The sequence below is a fragment of the Epinephelus fuscoguttatus genome, linkage group LG12 (genome assembly GCF_011397635.1).
Source record: "Epinephelus fuscoguttatus linkage group LG12, E.fuscoguttatus.final_Chr_v1".
NCBI classification, from domain to species: Eukaryota; Metazoa; Chordata; class Actinopteri; order Perciformes; family Serranidae; genus Epinephelus; species Epinephelus fuscoguttatus.
In genome coordinates, this window is record NC_064763.1 from 2,934,491 (window position 1) to 2,949,661 (window position 15,171).

Consider the following 15,171-nt stretch of genomic DNA (forward strand, 5'->3'; position numbering starts at 1 on the left):
ATACTTTGTGCTACAGACTCCATTCCAACTCTCAAATGTTGCCACAGGTCTCATCTATTCACTCATGTTTTCATCTTTTTCATATCTTTTACCGTTTTTGATCTGTGCCTCTCAAAGTACCATGAGCAAAAGTGGAGAAATTCTCACTTTACAATGGGTGTGTATTGCATGGAATGCTGTGAGCTAGAGTGGAGAGGGCTCTAAAAATCGTCTAAAACTTTTGTCTTTAACTCGCTGCCATGGCCACAATTTTCACTGTACAGACACAATTTATACCACAAATGTAGGAAAATTTGTCCTGCTCGCAGATATGTTGACATGGAATCTCTCACACGTACACATTTTTGCTGAGTGGCTCCAAAGCGAAGGGAGCGCCGATTTTTCTCTCATTCACTCCCATGTAAACTCAGAGGAGAAATTTCTGGAAACAGCTTAGGTGCAACACATTTTAAACTCGCTCCCCTGACCACATTTTTGACTCGAGAAATATAAAACGCGACACGTGCGTTCACGAGAAGTGGCTGTCTCTCAAAATCACTTTATTTTCTTGCTTGGACCAACGGTTTGGGCATGCGAAGCATTTGTTCGAGGAGTTAAAACCCATTATAAACAGCCTTTGGTGAGCTGCTCTCCTTAGCTGTCTGTGTGTGCCACAGGTGCTGACAAGTCATTAATCGCCATGACAACGGCTGCACACACACACACACACACACACACACACACACACACACACACACACACACACACACACATAACCACACGGCTCTCTCTGTCTGTGTGTCTCACAATCTATAAAGGACAGATTACAGCAGCAGAAACTTCATTTGAAACAGCAAATACACATTATTAACCCCTACAGTGCCAAAATGGGCTCTCTAGCGCCACCTAGACACACTAAAATGGCCACTACAGCCCGTAGGGATGTCGTATCAAGATCAAACCAAAACTGGTGTGTTTGACTTACAAATCACGCATTGACACCCAGGACCTGATTCCAACAGGAAGTGAGCTGTTTGACCTTTCAAAGTAAGATTTCGCCTCAAACGTGGTCTCAAGAAAACACATCTCCTCCTACACTGTTTATTTTATCAGTTTTAAAGATGCACACATGCCACCTCAACTGCTACTAAAGAGATCTTCTGTATAACTTTATCTCTCATCATCACATTATTTTCATGATTGGACCAACAGTTTGGACCAACATTTACACAGTAGATTTATTTTGTTTTGTGTTATTTTTGTCGTCTCTTCCTCAAAATAAAGGAAGAGGAATCTGATGGGAAGAAATTCGCTCATCTAATTTGCATAATGTGACATCACTTGTACATACCTACAGCTACAGAAAGCATTCAAACATCAAAACGTTCAGCTCTGTAAGGATTTTCTGATGTTTGTGGCAATATGTTTGATATTTCTAAATAATTCACAGTGACGAAATGGGCTGGGGGCGGAAATGGGCGCGAGTGCGAGGTCCCGCCAAATGCTGCTTGCAGCTTTAATTATTATTATTATTATTATTTCTTTCTTCCGCCGCCTCTTTGAACTGGAATTTGACCCCCTAAACATGCTCAAAAACTCACCAAAATTGGCACGCACATCAGAACCGCTGAAAAATTTTATAAAATGGTGACATTAACCCCTAAAGTGCCAAAATGGGCTCTCTAGCGCCACCTAAGCACACAAAAATGGCCGCCACGGCCCGTAGGAATGTCGTAGAAACATGAAACCAAAAGTGGCGTGTTCGTTTCATCAAGACCTAAAAATCACGCGCTGACACCCCTGACCTAAATCCAACAGGAAGTGACGTATTTGCCCTTTCAAAGTAAGATTTTGCCTTAAAACTGCCTTTCCTAAAAAAAATCATCTTCTCATACAGCGTTTATCCTATCGACTTCAAACTTGCACAGATTACATATCAACTCCTTCTAATCAAAAGTTGTGCGTAACTTTTTCATTACTCGCTTCGTTTGGATTTTGTGGCCTCCATAAGGTGAGATGTCAGAAAAATGTCCCGACGATCTTCGAAAGCTGTCCCATAGGAAATGAATGGCAGCAGGGGGGAGAAGGAGACCAATCTTCGGGCTTTTTCTAGCATTTACAGCGTCTCCATACTTTGTGCTACAGACTCCATTCCAACTCTCAAATGTTGCCACAGGTCTCATCTATTCACTCATGTTTTCATCTTTTTCATATCTTTTATCATTTTTGATCTGTGCCTCTCAAAGTACCATGAGCAAAAGTGGAGAAATTCTCAGTTTACAATGGGTGTGTATTGCACGGAATGCTGTGAGCTAGAGTGGAGAGGGCTCTAAAAATCGTCTAAAACTTTTGTCTTTAACTGCCATGGCCACAATTTTCACTGTACAGACACAATTTATACCACAAACGTAGGAAAATTTGTCCTGCTCAGATATGTTGACATGGAATCTCTCACACGTACACATTTTTGCTGAGTGGCTCCAAAGCGAAGGGAGCGCCCATTATTTTCTCATTCACTCCCATGTAAACTCAGAGGAGAAATTTCTGGAAACAGCTTAGGTGCAACACATTTTAAACTCGCTCCCCTGACCACATTTTTGACTCGAGAAATATAAAACGCGGCACGTGCATTCACGAGAAGTGGCTGTCTCTCAAAATCACTTTATTTTCTTGATTGGACCAACGGTTTGGGTATGGGAAGGACTTGTTTGAGGAGTTAAAACCCATTATAAACAGCCTTTGGTGAGCTGCTCTCCTGAGCTGTGTGTGTGTGCCACAGGTGCAGACAAGTCATTAATCGCCATGACAACGGCTGCACACACACACACACACACACACACACACACACACACACACACACACACACACAGCCACACGGCTCTCTCTGTCTGTCTCACAATCTTTAAAGGACAGATTACAGCAGCAGAAACTTCATTTGAAACAGCAATACACATTTTTAACCCCTACAGTGCCAAAATGGGCTCTCTAGCGCCACCTAGACGCACTAAAATGGCCACTACAGCCCGTAGGAATGTCGTATCAAGATCAAACCAAAACTGGTGTGTTTGACTTACAAATCACGCATTGACACCCATGACCATCTAATTTGCATATTGTGGCATCACCAGCAGGCAGCCATATTGGATTTCATAAATCTCAGTCAAAGAACATTTTGAACAGATTTACACAGTAGATTTATTTTGTTTTGTGTTGTTTTTGTCATGTCTTGAAGGAAGAGGAATCTGATGGGAATAAATTCGCCCATCTAATTTTTCATGATTGGACCAACGGTTTGGGAATGGGAAGAACTTGTTCGAGGAGTTAAATCTCCACTAAAAGAGGTGTCTGTCTCTCTCTGCTCTTCTGCCAGGTGCGCTTACTTAATTACCATGGCAACCGCTGTCACACACAAACTCACAGAAACATGATGTCTGTGCGTGTGTCTACATCTTACATTCAGACATGACAGGGGCAGCATCTCCATTTTAACCCTTTAGGTGCCAGAGTTAATTGAGGAAAATATTCCATTTTCATTTCAACATTTCAAAAGGCTGTGGCTTTAAAGTGGTGACAGATAAAGGCATACTGTAAATGAGAAAACTATTCATCATGACCCAAAGTTAGTCATGGGAGTAAATTAACTCATCTAATTTGCATGTTGTTACGTCACTAGGCAGTGCCCATATTGGATTTCATACATATCAGTAAATCAGCATATTTACGCATTTCTTTTGTTTTTTGCTGTTTTTGTTGTCTGTTCCTCAAAATAAAGAGGACCCTGCTAGGCATAAATTGATTCATCTAATGTGCATATTGTGACATCACTTGTCACTTTGTGGCAATATGTGTGATCTTTCTAATTAATTCGCTGGAGGCCGAAACGGGCAAGATGGGAAGAAATTTGCCCATCTAATTTGCATAATGTGACATCACTTGTACATACCTACAGCTACAGAAAGCATTCAAACATCATAATGTTCAGCTCTGTAAGGATTTTCTGATGTTTGTGGCAATATGTTTGATATTTCTAAATAATTCACAGTGACGACATAAGCTGGAGGCGGAAACGGGCGCGAGTGCGAGGTCCCGCCAAACGCTGCTTGCAGCTTTAATTAGGGACCGAGCCTAGAGGCAGAGGACTGCTCAAGGAGCAGTCCTCGCCAAAGGCGAGGACACTATTGTTTTTGCTCCGTTTATTCTTTATTATTATTAGGGACCGAGCCTAGAGGCAGAGGACTGCTCAAGAAGCAGTCCTCGCCAAAGGCGAGGACCCTCTTGTTTTTGCTGCGTGCGTTTATAAGTGACCGGGCCCAACACCAGTGGACTACTCACAAAGCAGTCCTGGCCAAAGGCGAGGACCCCCCCTATACTTTTTGCCGCGTTTATTCTCACTGACCACTATTCACAACAGCTAACACTCAACTCATTCCACCTGTAATACATGATTGGTTTCACCTAAAATCTCTACACAATAATCATAACATACTAAAAACATTTCCACACAATACACTCAAATCTCCCTACAATACACAATCTTCACACAATGGAGTGGGACAGACTCTACACTAACACAACTTCACGTGCGTGCAAACCTACACAATTTCAACACAACAACAAACTACAAGTCAGTTTCCTCTGAAAACTCTACAGATAAACACAATGACAACAATAATAACACCACCACTACCTACATTTGCACTGGGACTTTGTATGAGTCACATGAAGCTACACAAACCAACCTGATCTAATCCACATCTAAACACTACGCATCCACCTCTACATCCTGAAAGTCCTCAAACAACCTGTCTAAGTCCTCTAGCTCACCTTGATCATCTCTCACACTAAAACTACACAGAATACCTTCATGATCACTGAAGTATGTTGGCATCACTGCACATTCCACATCATACTGTGCTGTTTTAACATAAACGTGATCAATTAATGTCCCCTTTTCTGTTGTCTCCTGTGTTACATGCTGATGAAATCCTTTTGCCCCATGAATTTACAAATTGATGATTTTTTCAAAACATTCTCATTAAAATCTCCCATCACTACAACTGTGTCACTAATTGGATTCAACCAATCAAGTAATTTCCCCAGATTTTGTTTAAATAAAGACTTTGGATAACATGGTGGATGATAAATTACTGCCATCAGAATGTTAAATTTGCTACACAGGCACACCAAACACTCCAGATTCAAATCGGGTGCCTGCAGGATGCTACAGTCCAAATTGCCTACACTGTACAAACCAACTCCACCATGTTCTAGATCCTGGAGCTCTAATAATTTGGGGTTACTGCTGCTGTAACACAAACCTCGGACGACTGTGGAAAGCATATCCATCAATTTGGACACTGTCTAACGAGGACTGTGCAGTGAGCCACGTTTCTGTGACAGCAATACAGTTAGGCTGTAAATGCTGTGTGCAAGACACCAAATCTGCCAGGTGGCGACTTAAATTTTGAACGTTCATTAAATACACAGAGAAACTTTGTGCACTTAATGAAGGTTTAGGCTGCTCAATTAAAAATGGGGGCATGCTGTCTAAGGCCTCCTTTATGGCATCCTTGCAGTAAATGGCCTTCTCTTTAAAATCCCTGATGATCAGTCCAGACAAAGCCCTAACACGACTCAAAGCTACATACGTCTGCCCAGGTGCAAACACCTTCTTCAAAGACACTACAGCCTCATCTACCGTTAATCCCTGCACTTTATGCACTGTACACGCCCACGCTAGCCTAAGAGGAAACTGAAATCGCAGACCACCTGCTTTAGTTGCCCTGTCCTCCTCGGGATCAATAGCAGTAGAATACCTGCATTCTACTGCCGCATGTGCACGTGTTTTCCTCCTCTGTGAGCCAATTTTCTCATCATCAAATCTGACATAAACTGTTTTAGGAAACTTCTCATCATCACCAAAATCTTACATAACATAACACGTGCGTTCCTTGCCAAACACAACCTATCCGGTAAACATGTGTCCGCATTACTATGATGCCCTGCTGTACATTCCAATTGGCCTGTTTTCCTGTTATGTTTGAAATCTTTGGCTTCTATCTTAACATAATCTGGACACATGGTAATCAACTGCATAAAATTATGCTCACTCACTTGGTTGGAAAAATATGCAAAGTAGAGCTCTCTTCCCCTGTCTCGCAAGCCTTTAATATTTCAACATCACTAGCTAACATGGGGGTGGCCTTTGAACGCACTCTCAACCTGTTCAGCAATGCTGCAAACACACTATCCTTCTGCCTAACTATGGTTGTCAACTCCACTATACTAAAACCACACCACAGGTCCACACCAAGCGGACAGCTATACAGAGGCTTCCCTTTAACGGGAGGCAACTGATAGAAGTCTCCAACAGCTATCACACTGACATTACCAAATGGGGAAAAGTCGCCCGTCTGCTTCACCTGCCTTAACCTACCATGAACATATGCCAACAGGTTGTGATCAACCATACTGATTTCATCTATGATTACAATTTGGAGGTGACTAAATTTAGCTCTCAAAGAGTTTAGTTTGTCCTCACCCAAAGGGATGTAAGGCAAACTGGCATGTGTGCCAATACTGAATGTGTGATGAATTGTTGCTGCATTTAAATTGTATGCAGCTATGCCTGTAGGTGCGGTTAACAAAACACAAATATCGTCTGGTTGATCACAAAGTGTGGACAACAACCTCCTGCCTCATACTGAATAGCCCTAATTAAATGACTTTTCCCCGTCCCTGCACCACCTGTCACAAACACATGCAGAGGTTCTGGGTTTTTACCCATCACCTTCTGCAAACACCACTGTCTGACCTTATAAAACACAGCCATCTGTGTCTCATTCAGAGACCTAACTAAAGCTAAGCCCTCACTTCTACACATCACATTCCTCTTCCTCTCCAACTGCGCTACCTGTCTACTACCAACAACCAAATCTGGCACATTCTCCAGACGTTCTTGTAACTGCTCCTCTACTATCTCAGATCCCTGCTGCTGCCTTCTCTCCTCTAAACACTCAAGGCGTTCAACTTCCTGTTCAGGACACAGCTCCCCCCAAGCATCCTCCTCATCTACACCATGCTGCTCTGCAATCTCCTGCGCACGCTCTAAATCTGGATTATCTACATCAAACACAGCTCTATTATCCTTCACCACGTCCTTAACCGCATGTACTGACCCGTCACTAAATGTCACACTTCCTTCCTCATGGAACTGTTCAAACAGCTCAAAAATTTCAAAGAAAATGCAACTCTGGATGTTTTTCCAAACTAATGCGCATGTACCGAACAACCGCAAACTGAGTATGTGTTCTCCTCAAAATGAAGCCCAAATCATTTTTCAATCGAATCATGTCCGGAGACTTTTCGTTTTTGGAAAGAACACGATACTCCGACGCAAATGTCGCCATACACATATTTTCAAACACATCACCGTCGGGCCTGTTCCTATATCTATCCACGAAGCTCGTCATCCACATATCTTCTGTGCTATGATCGTGTGCAGATGCTCTCTGCCTCAAAACACTGAGGGGTAAACTCATCTTCACTATGTTATTCCCTGTCGGCACAAACACAACCTTCCTAGAGCACCCCTTCAAATCCAAGTTCGTTAACCTATACACTGCCTCCTGAGCACTAACGTCCCTATTATCCAAATACACACTATCCAACTTCTTCAACGCGTCTTTAGCTGAGACATTTGCTTGGTTTTTGGCTTCTTTTTGGGCATTACTCAATAACAGGCCAATTTCTCTCTCTGCTTTTGTAATATACGATATTATATACACAACAACTGCATACACATCAGTTACAAACTCACATCAATATTAGCGTTCCAACACTTCAACAACTGCTTGCTATACTGATTGACCCAAACTTCATTTACTCCTCTCTTATAAACTACCGTGGTCTTGTTTTGCATTTTCCTATATGCCATTTCAAAAATCTCCTGATTAATGCCCACACTCATAAATAACTCCTCTACACTACCAAACGACTCACTTTCCACTGCTTTCTTAACGGATTCCAATATGGACTTCACAATCTCTACTCTCATCTTGTTACTCCTGTCAAAACACCTACAGACTGGTTTGTCTTCTGACTGAGGATCCTCCCCTGTCTTCTCTGCCTCCTTCTTGTCACATGTGCATTTTATTTCTTCTATTTTACAAATAAATGTACGCTCAGACACAGGTTTTGAGAAATTGAAACGACATACAGTCTTCTTTTTCCTGCATGACTTTGAATGTCATTTGGAATGTGTTTGCACTGATGACACAATGTCCAATAATGCGTCATCATCTGAGGGTAACTCGCACGATACGTACTTATCAATAATTCTACAACCTCCTTGTCTGTATTCTTATCAATTTGTCCAAAACAAACAGTGAACATGAGGAGAACCGCGCTGCTGAAACTCGACTCTATAAAAATAATCTATGATTTTGCCAATTGGTTGAGCAGGAGACATGAGAACCTCGTTCAGAAAACAATGCCATCTGTAATCAAACATCCTCGCTGCTGTAACTGGGTTACCACGCAACAACTGACACCTGTCTGCCCACTCCAAATCCTCTACCATCTGCGTTCTGCCTTCCTGCTTCAGGATGCTGGTCAGGAGATTCTGCCAGCGCAGATCTGCAGACGAAAACGAGCAAAACCATGTCGGAATCCCTAACTGACGCTCACACGCCAAGACGTCCTTCTGCACGGACATCCAAAATGCAGGGGTCCCACGAAGAGGCTTTAAAAACCGAAATCCATCATCAAACTGCAACAACTGCTTCAGAGACTCCTCATCCTTCAGCATACTCTGACTAATCCTTTGAGACCTCTGACCTCCCTTACCTTTACGCAACGCTACAGAAACACTCGACATCACCTGATCAACCTCTGACATGTACTGAGCAAAGATATGTACTCTACATTATGTGCAAAACGACCATCACAGTGCATAATCCTATTGTTGAAATAACGCGACAGACTCAACTGATAACACCGACTGTCATGGAAGGTCTTCTGACCCAGAGGAAACAATACAGGGAAACTCTTTGCTTCATTACTCCGGTCAGAAAGCATCCTAACTGGACTATTTCCCTCTGCAGGCGCTATATTCACAATATCATCAAAATACTGATCTAATGCTTCCTGACCAATATCAACAGGCATAAGACAAGTGTCCTGAAACATGCAGTGCTGCTGCCTGTCATGTAACATTTCATCTTGTACTATTGTCTGCTGATTCTGCTAAATCATCAACCTCAGCCTTTTCTACAACCTGACCAACAACCTCACTTCCTGTACCAGCTTCCTCACTTCCTCTAACAGCTTCATCCTCACTAGCTGATCCAGCCTCTTCCCTGTCCCCATCTTATTGCCTGCAAAACTCATTAATCCACTCCTCATTAAACTCTATGTCTCTATAATGAATATTGGTCCTCTTTAAATACTCCAGCGCCTGTCTTACATGCAACGGATCCACAAACTGGTACTCGTAATGTCCCTTATATGTCAACTTGCGCTTTAACTTCACCTGCACCAAAGACCCTTCCATACTCGAACGCGGCAACACATTACTAGTTTGCGTAATGTTGGCGGGAACACAGGTCACTGGACCATGTACTCCATTTTGCCCCCCTTTAGGCAATGCCAACATTTTCATAAAAGGAATATGCAAGGCTATCAAATGCTGTTCTAAACTATTGACACATCCCAGTTCTGGTGGAACGGGATCAACATCCAAGTTATTACTCCAACATTCAGCTGGCATCTGACCTGCACTAATCTTACGATGACACGTATGACAAATCCACAGCTGACCTCTACACAACACCAACTGACAAGGCACAACACACTGATCGTTACATCTATGCAAATACTTCTCACTAATGCACTGTTCTGCAATACCCGCTGTAGCTAAACTTGTACCATACACTTCCCTTACACAGCTCTGCACCTGATTTCTAAACAACAACCTATGACACACACAACACACAAAATCTGGACCATCCCTGACCTTTTCCAAAAACTGCTCCATAACAAAACCAAAGTCGACTGACTTCTCCATCCTCTGCTTCCTACTCAACCTGACGCTATCCATAACTCTCTGTCTGTGCTGGGTGTCTTGTCTATATTTACTAACACTCATCATTTTCACCCTCTGTCTGTGCTGGATGTCTTTTCTATATTTACTAACACTCAGCGCTTTAACTTTCTCCCTGTGCTTGATGCTTTCTCTATACTTCGCCATACTCTTAGCTTTACTGATCTCTTTAACCATCTGCCTGTGCTGGATGTCTTTTCTATATTTACTAACACTCAACGCTTTAACTTTCTCCCTGTGCTCAATACTTTCTCTATACTTAACTATACTCTTAGCTTTACTAATAGTTTTAATCCTCTGCCTGTACTGGATGTTCTCTGTATATTTACTAACCTTCCTCGCTTTAACACTTTCTCTATACAATACATTCTCCTGATACATCTTCATAAATTTTACTTTACGTCTCCCTAAGCAACCTACTCATTTTCTCCTGTGTCCCTTTTTTCTGCCTCAAATACTTTGATTTTACAGGTTTACAACCTACCCCTTCAGACCCTACACATTCATTACATCCAACGGCTAACTTCTCACTATCCACAACATCTGTCACTCTCGACCTAATGCTATAACCTGACACATCACTAAGTTTACAGTAACTATAACAAATCTGCAGTCCAGGCTTATGCACACAAACAGTGTTCTCAAAATGCTGTCCCATGACATTCTCTACATAAATACACTCTGCTGACAAACACGTAGTGTTACACTTGTACTTCAACCAACGTCCATCATAAAAAGTACGCACACTAACTCCTAACCAATCTGCTGTGACCTGGATTTCTACCTCTGTAGCCCAACTGTTCACATTTCTCATCCTGGACTGCTGAAGATACTCTGAAACAGATGAATACTCACTTCTCAGAAGACTTGCATACTTATCTGCATTTCTTTCTAACTCCTTACAAACAGCTAACCTAATCTTGCGATGGTGCTTTTGTGAGCCACTCACAGCCTGAGCGATGGCTCTGAAGAAGCAGTTACTATCAGCCACAATCCTCTCATTTAAACATGGGACCCCTAACAGCCCCACCTCTGTGGACACCGAACCACTGACCTTCCCAAAGTCTATATTCAACTTGCTACACAAAGCTTTACAGACATCTACACTAAGAGGTTGGAAGAGCAGCTCCTCATTTACCGCAGCACTAACAAATTCTACATCTGCATTAACCTCACTAACATCAAATGTCTTTAATTTCTTCAACACACTAGTGCGAGAAGAAATTTTACGCTTTCTACCATCACTAACTGTTGACTCTGCCGCTGAACCACTGCTCACCTGACTGGCTAAAGTCACAACAGAAATGCCAGACAGTGCTGGACTTACAGTTAGACTAAAACCACACTCAGACACACAATTGCCTGAGGTAATGTGTTTTACCCTCGCCTCAGAAACATCACTAGACTCTGCCACTGGAGCAGTACTCATCTCAGTAATACAGCTCTCCATAGAAACACAAGACAGCATTGGGCTTGCACCCTCACTGACACTAACGCCACACAGCTCAAAGAGCTTCTGCCTAGAACTGAGACTGTCTGCCAAACAACAGACGTATCCATAGAGATCATCCAGACAATCAAACTGCAACACCACACTTTTACCATCACTATGCACTAACCCAATGTCACAACGCGAGTGACTGTCTACCACAGCAAACCGTCCATCCTCACAAATGATGACAGAACTACTCCCACAAATTGTCATAATACATGTACTATACTGACTGAAGATCCTCTCCAGTCCATTTCTCATACTAATGAACACACCACTTTCGATGTGTTCACCCTCAGTCACGCCTACTTCACCCAACACTGTGTCACCGTGGCTAAAGCTGAACAACTGCTCCCCTATCTCAAACTGCTTTGGCAAATCTCCAACAGACAGCAGATTTGATTCGTGGCTAAAAATGTTCAGGTCAAGCAAACTAGCGTACAACTCATCACCTCATCACCGCTTTCGTCCTCTGCGCGTTGTGGCAACACCTCTGGGCTGACGCTTCACACGGAAGGTCTATAGGAAGGAAAACAAACCTCTTTAAAAACTGTCTTCCCGTTTTGACCTCTACAGTATTGACGCAATGTGTGAACAGCTTACCTGCCCAGCTGGCGGATCAGCAGGGCAGCCAGAGCCAGAAGAAGGGGAAACCTTCTCCATGGCGTCCAACATGCCACTGCTGAACCACACAGGGTTGGACGGGATGACAGACTGTCCCACCGGAGATGTTCCAGCCTTACAAAACAAAAACAACAGAGTTGGTTAGATTTCATTTTTGGACAAAAAAAAACTTTGTACAACTTTAAGCCACAAATTGCCTTGAAGCAACATATTACCTTGCCCTGCTGTCCAAGTCAGTGTGACGTGGCACAGGAACGTGCCCCGTCACGACCAGAGTGGGGGACACCCGGCCACCCGGCAATCTCCGGGGAGACACCGGGGGCGCGGGTGGAGGGGGTGCCAGCTGGAGATAGGCCACGTTCCACAGCAGCTGCACCAGAATGGGCATGCCATTGGAGTCACTGAGGTGCACCTGAAAACAGTTTAACACAACCAACATGTCACTCCAAATACATGAAACTCCACCACGTCTTATATCACACCAACAAAGTATCCTGTACTTGCGCCATCATGGCACCACAGCTCCAACCGATGGACTGGGAAGTGCGCCGTCACAGACATGTAGGGGAGACCTGACACACATGACAGAAACATAATCAATCCTTCTAATATTTACACTTGTATAAATTCTGTTGAATTACACCAATTATAACTGATGACCACAAATCTAACGTACCCATGCGTGCTGCGACACAGTGGTATTCCTGATGCAGCTGCTCTTGGAAGCCAAGGTCCATGGTCAGACGGGGAGGGAAGTCCAACACAAAGACCTAGAAACAACCATTTCTTCATTAATTCCCTTAAACAAGCACATAACACAACCGTCTGTTCACAACTACCAAATAAATACTGATAACAGTGAAAAATAAATAAATAAATACATAAAACACACCTTGGGCCAGCGGCTGCAGATGGTGGTCAGGAGCGCACCGAAGTCCAACGCCACCTCACTGATGGTCCTGCTGGCAGTGAGGTTGTTGCTCGGGGCGAGCACACACACGGCATCCGGGGTCCACGGAACAGCAGCACACAGCACCTCCGTCCTCAGCTCCCTGGCGTCTGCACCTGGAACAGACAGAAAACCAAAAGACAGACAGCCCTCCGGGATGGCCACGAACCCATCCACGATGGCGCGCAGGTGGGAGTCTCCAATGACAAACACGTGCTGCGACAACAGAGACATTGCTTTAGAACACAACCAGGCGTGACACCATGCAACCATCACTGTCTTTATGAATAAGACAGAAATCATACCTGCTTCTCCGGATGCTGAGCTGGAGTGACCAACTTGAAGCTGCGCTGGGTCAGCTCCGAAGTTGGCCATCTCTGCACATGATGGCGGTAACCAGTACCGCGCCCTGTTCAGGCAAATCAAAATTCAACAATGTCAACACACGTTTTACACATCTTTAAATTACATATTATTTGTACCATTGAAACATGTTTTAAAAAAAAAAACAAAAAAAAAAACTATGTGATACATACGAGCACGAAACTCGGGGACAGGTGGCAGGGGGGTCCAAGTCTGCACCGTCGCCATCCTCCTCTTCATGGCCTGGGCATGCCGGTGGGACTTGGCACGGGGCATCTAAAAAAGACACAAACAACCAAAACAAAATAATTAAACATTCACAAAGAAATCATACAAATCACTCTGACTGTATGCTAATCATACTCAAAAGCCACACTACTCTGGCCTCAGCCTTCAAATACTTACATACCTCAACTTACCTTGGAAGCACACACAGAGTACACAGACACCTACTAAAATAATCAAGAGTGTGTGTGTGTGTGTGTGTGTGTCAATATGTGTATGCGTGTGTATGTACGGAATCAGAAATGTGTTGATCAGTTGGTTATGTGTGTTCAAAATTGAATGAATGTACCTGTGTGTAGTGTACAAGTTCTGGATCAGAGGATCACAGATGTAGTGCAGATCGCAGGTCAATCGCAGTTGTCAAAGGAAGAGGGTAGCAGATCACACTGTCAAGTGAGAGGGCTATCTGTAGATTAAAGAAAAAGCATTGCTTTATTTAACAATAAGTGTGATGTAGAAAATCAGTACAATTCAATGCCTGCTAGAGACAATGATGTAATAACATACCTATAAGATTTAAATCAACAGCATTTCTCTCTACATATCCTGGATAAACTGCTGCTGTATAATTTGTTTTAATATATTTTTTTAAATGTCTAACATGGTAAAATGGCCAACACAGTCATCCATTTTAAGAGATCTTACATTTAAACAATATGCTCATCTAACACAACAGCATCCTTATTAAATACTGAAAGTAAAATGGCTGACACTACATTACAAATCTCTAAGCTACAGCCACACAGCTACACAGAGCTTTCATTTAAACAATGTGCTCAACTAACAAAAAAGCACTCATATTAAATACAATTAAACATATCACACAAATCAATCTACACCCCAACTGGGCTAAATAACATGAACAGAAACACAGACAAACACACACATACACTCCGTAATTTCAGTCTCAGCAGGACTGAACAGCATCACAACAATCAACTTAGCACATTACAGTCAAACTACAGTTGATGAACAACCGCTAAATGTAGGTCAAATATAGCTGTGTTCAATAACACTGCTTCCCATTAGCATCAGCAAAAATCCTGTTTGACCAAAAACCTTCAATAAATGCTTAAAATACATCACATGTATTGTGCTACATCTTATAGCCAATTTAATATTTGTTTAACTCAACCACTTGTACATCAGCCGTCAAGTTTATCACACAAAAGTTAGCTGTAGTTACCTGAAAAGCTAAAAAGGCTAACATCAAACACAATACACAGCTAACAGACATTAGCATAGGTACAAATCAAAATCCATCAATTAAAAATCCATCTCACATCCACTGCACTGCCTTTAAAATTTCACAGTATTTCTTTAAATCAACCATCTGTGCCTTAGCAATCGAGTTTACCACAGTAAAGTGAGCTACAG

General features: G+C 42.7%; 3 protein-coding genes and 1 pseudogene across 5 annotated transcripts in view; 1 reads left to right on the plus strand and 3 right to left on the minus strand.

The window, feature by feature from the left end:
• The window catches only part of LOC125898019 (uncharacterized), a 74,204-nt gene that overhangs the window by 56,879 nt on the left and 2,154 nt on the right, over nt 1-15,171 (minus strand). Inside the window, exons 2-10 of the mRNA XM_049591623.1 lie at nt 14,084-14,200; nt 13,683-13,785; nt 13,452-13,555; nt 13,090-13,362; nt 12,874-12,967; nt 12,698-12,769; nt 12,413-12,609; nt 12,177-12,311; nt 12,026-12,092 (exon numbers count right to left, since the gene is read on the minus strand). Coding sequence (XP_049447580.1) covers nt 12,596-12,609; nt 12,698-12,769; nt 12,874-12,967; nt 13,090-13,362; nt 13,452-13,555; nt 13,683-13,785 — 660 coding nt within the window. The 5' untranslated portion in view covers nt 14,084-14,200 and the 3' untranslated portion in view covers nt 12,026-12,092; nt 12,177-12,311; nt 12,413-12,595. The remainder of the gene's footprint in view (nt 1-12,025; nt 12,093-12,176; nt 12,312-12,412; nt 12,610-12,697; nt 12,770-12,873; nt 12,968-13,089; nt 13,363-13,451; nt 13,556-13,682; nt 13,786-14,083; nt 14,201-15,171) is intronic.
• Nucleotides 1-15,171, plus strand: part of LOC125898003 (galactosylgalactosylxylosylprotein 3-beta-glucuronosyltransferase 1-like) — a 73,708-nt gene that overhangs the window by 21,119 nt on the left and 37,418 nt on the right. The window lies entirely within an intron of this gene.
• LOC125897952 (uncharacterized) lies at nt 4,113-9,342 on the minus strand (annotated as a pseudogene).
• LOC125897987 (uncharacterized) lies at nt 10,144-11,986 on the minus strand. The gene has a single exon (XM_049591565.1). It carries the CDS (start codon nt 11,832-11,834, stop codon nt 10,479-10,481), a length of 1,356 nt encoding a protein of 451 aa, XP_049447522.1. The 5' UTR covers nt 11,835-11,986; the 3' UTR covers nt 10,144-10,478.

Bases quoted from the DNA above. Each gene is read 5' to 3' on its own strand.
- LOC125897987 (XM_049591565.1), bottom strand. From the start codon at position 11,834: ATGAGAAATGGACTGGAGAGGATCTTCAGTCAGTATAGTACATGTATT.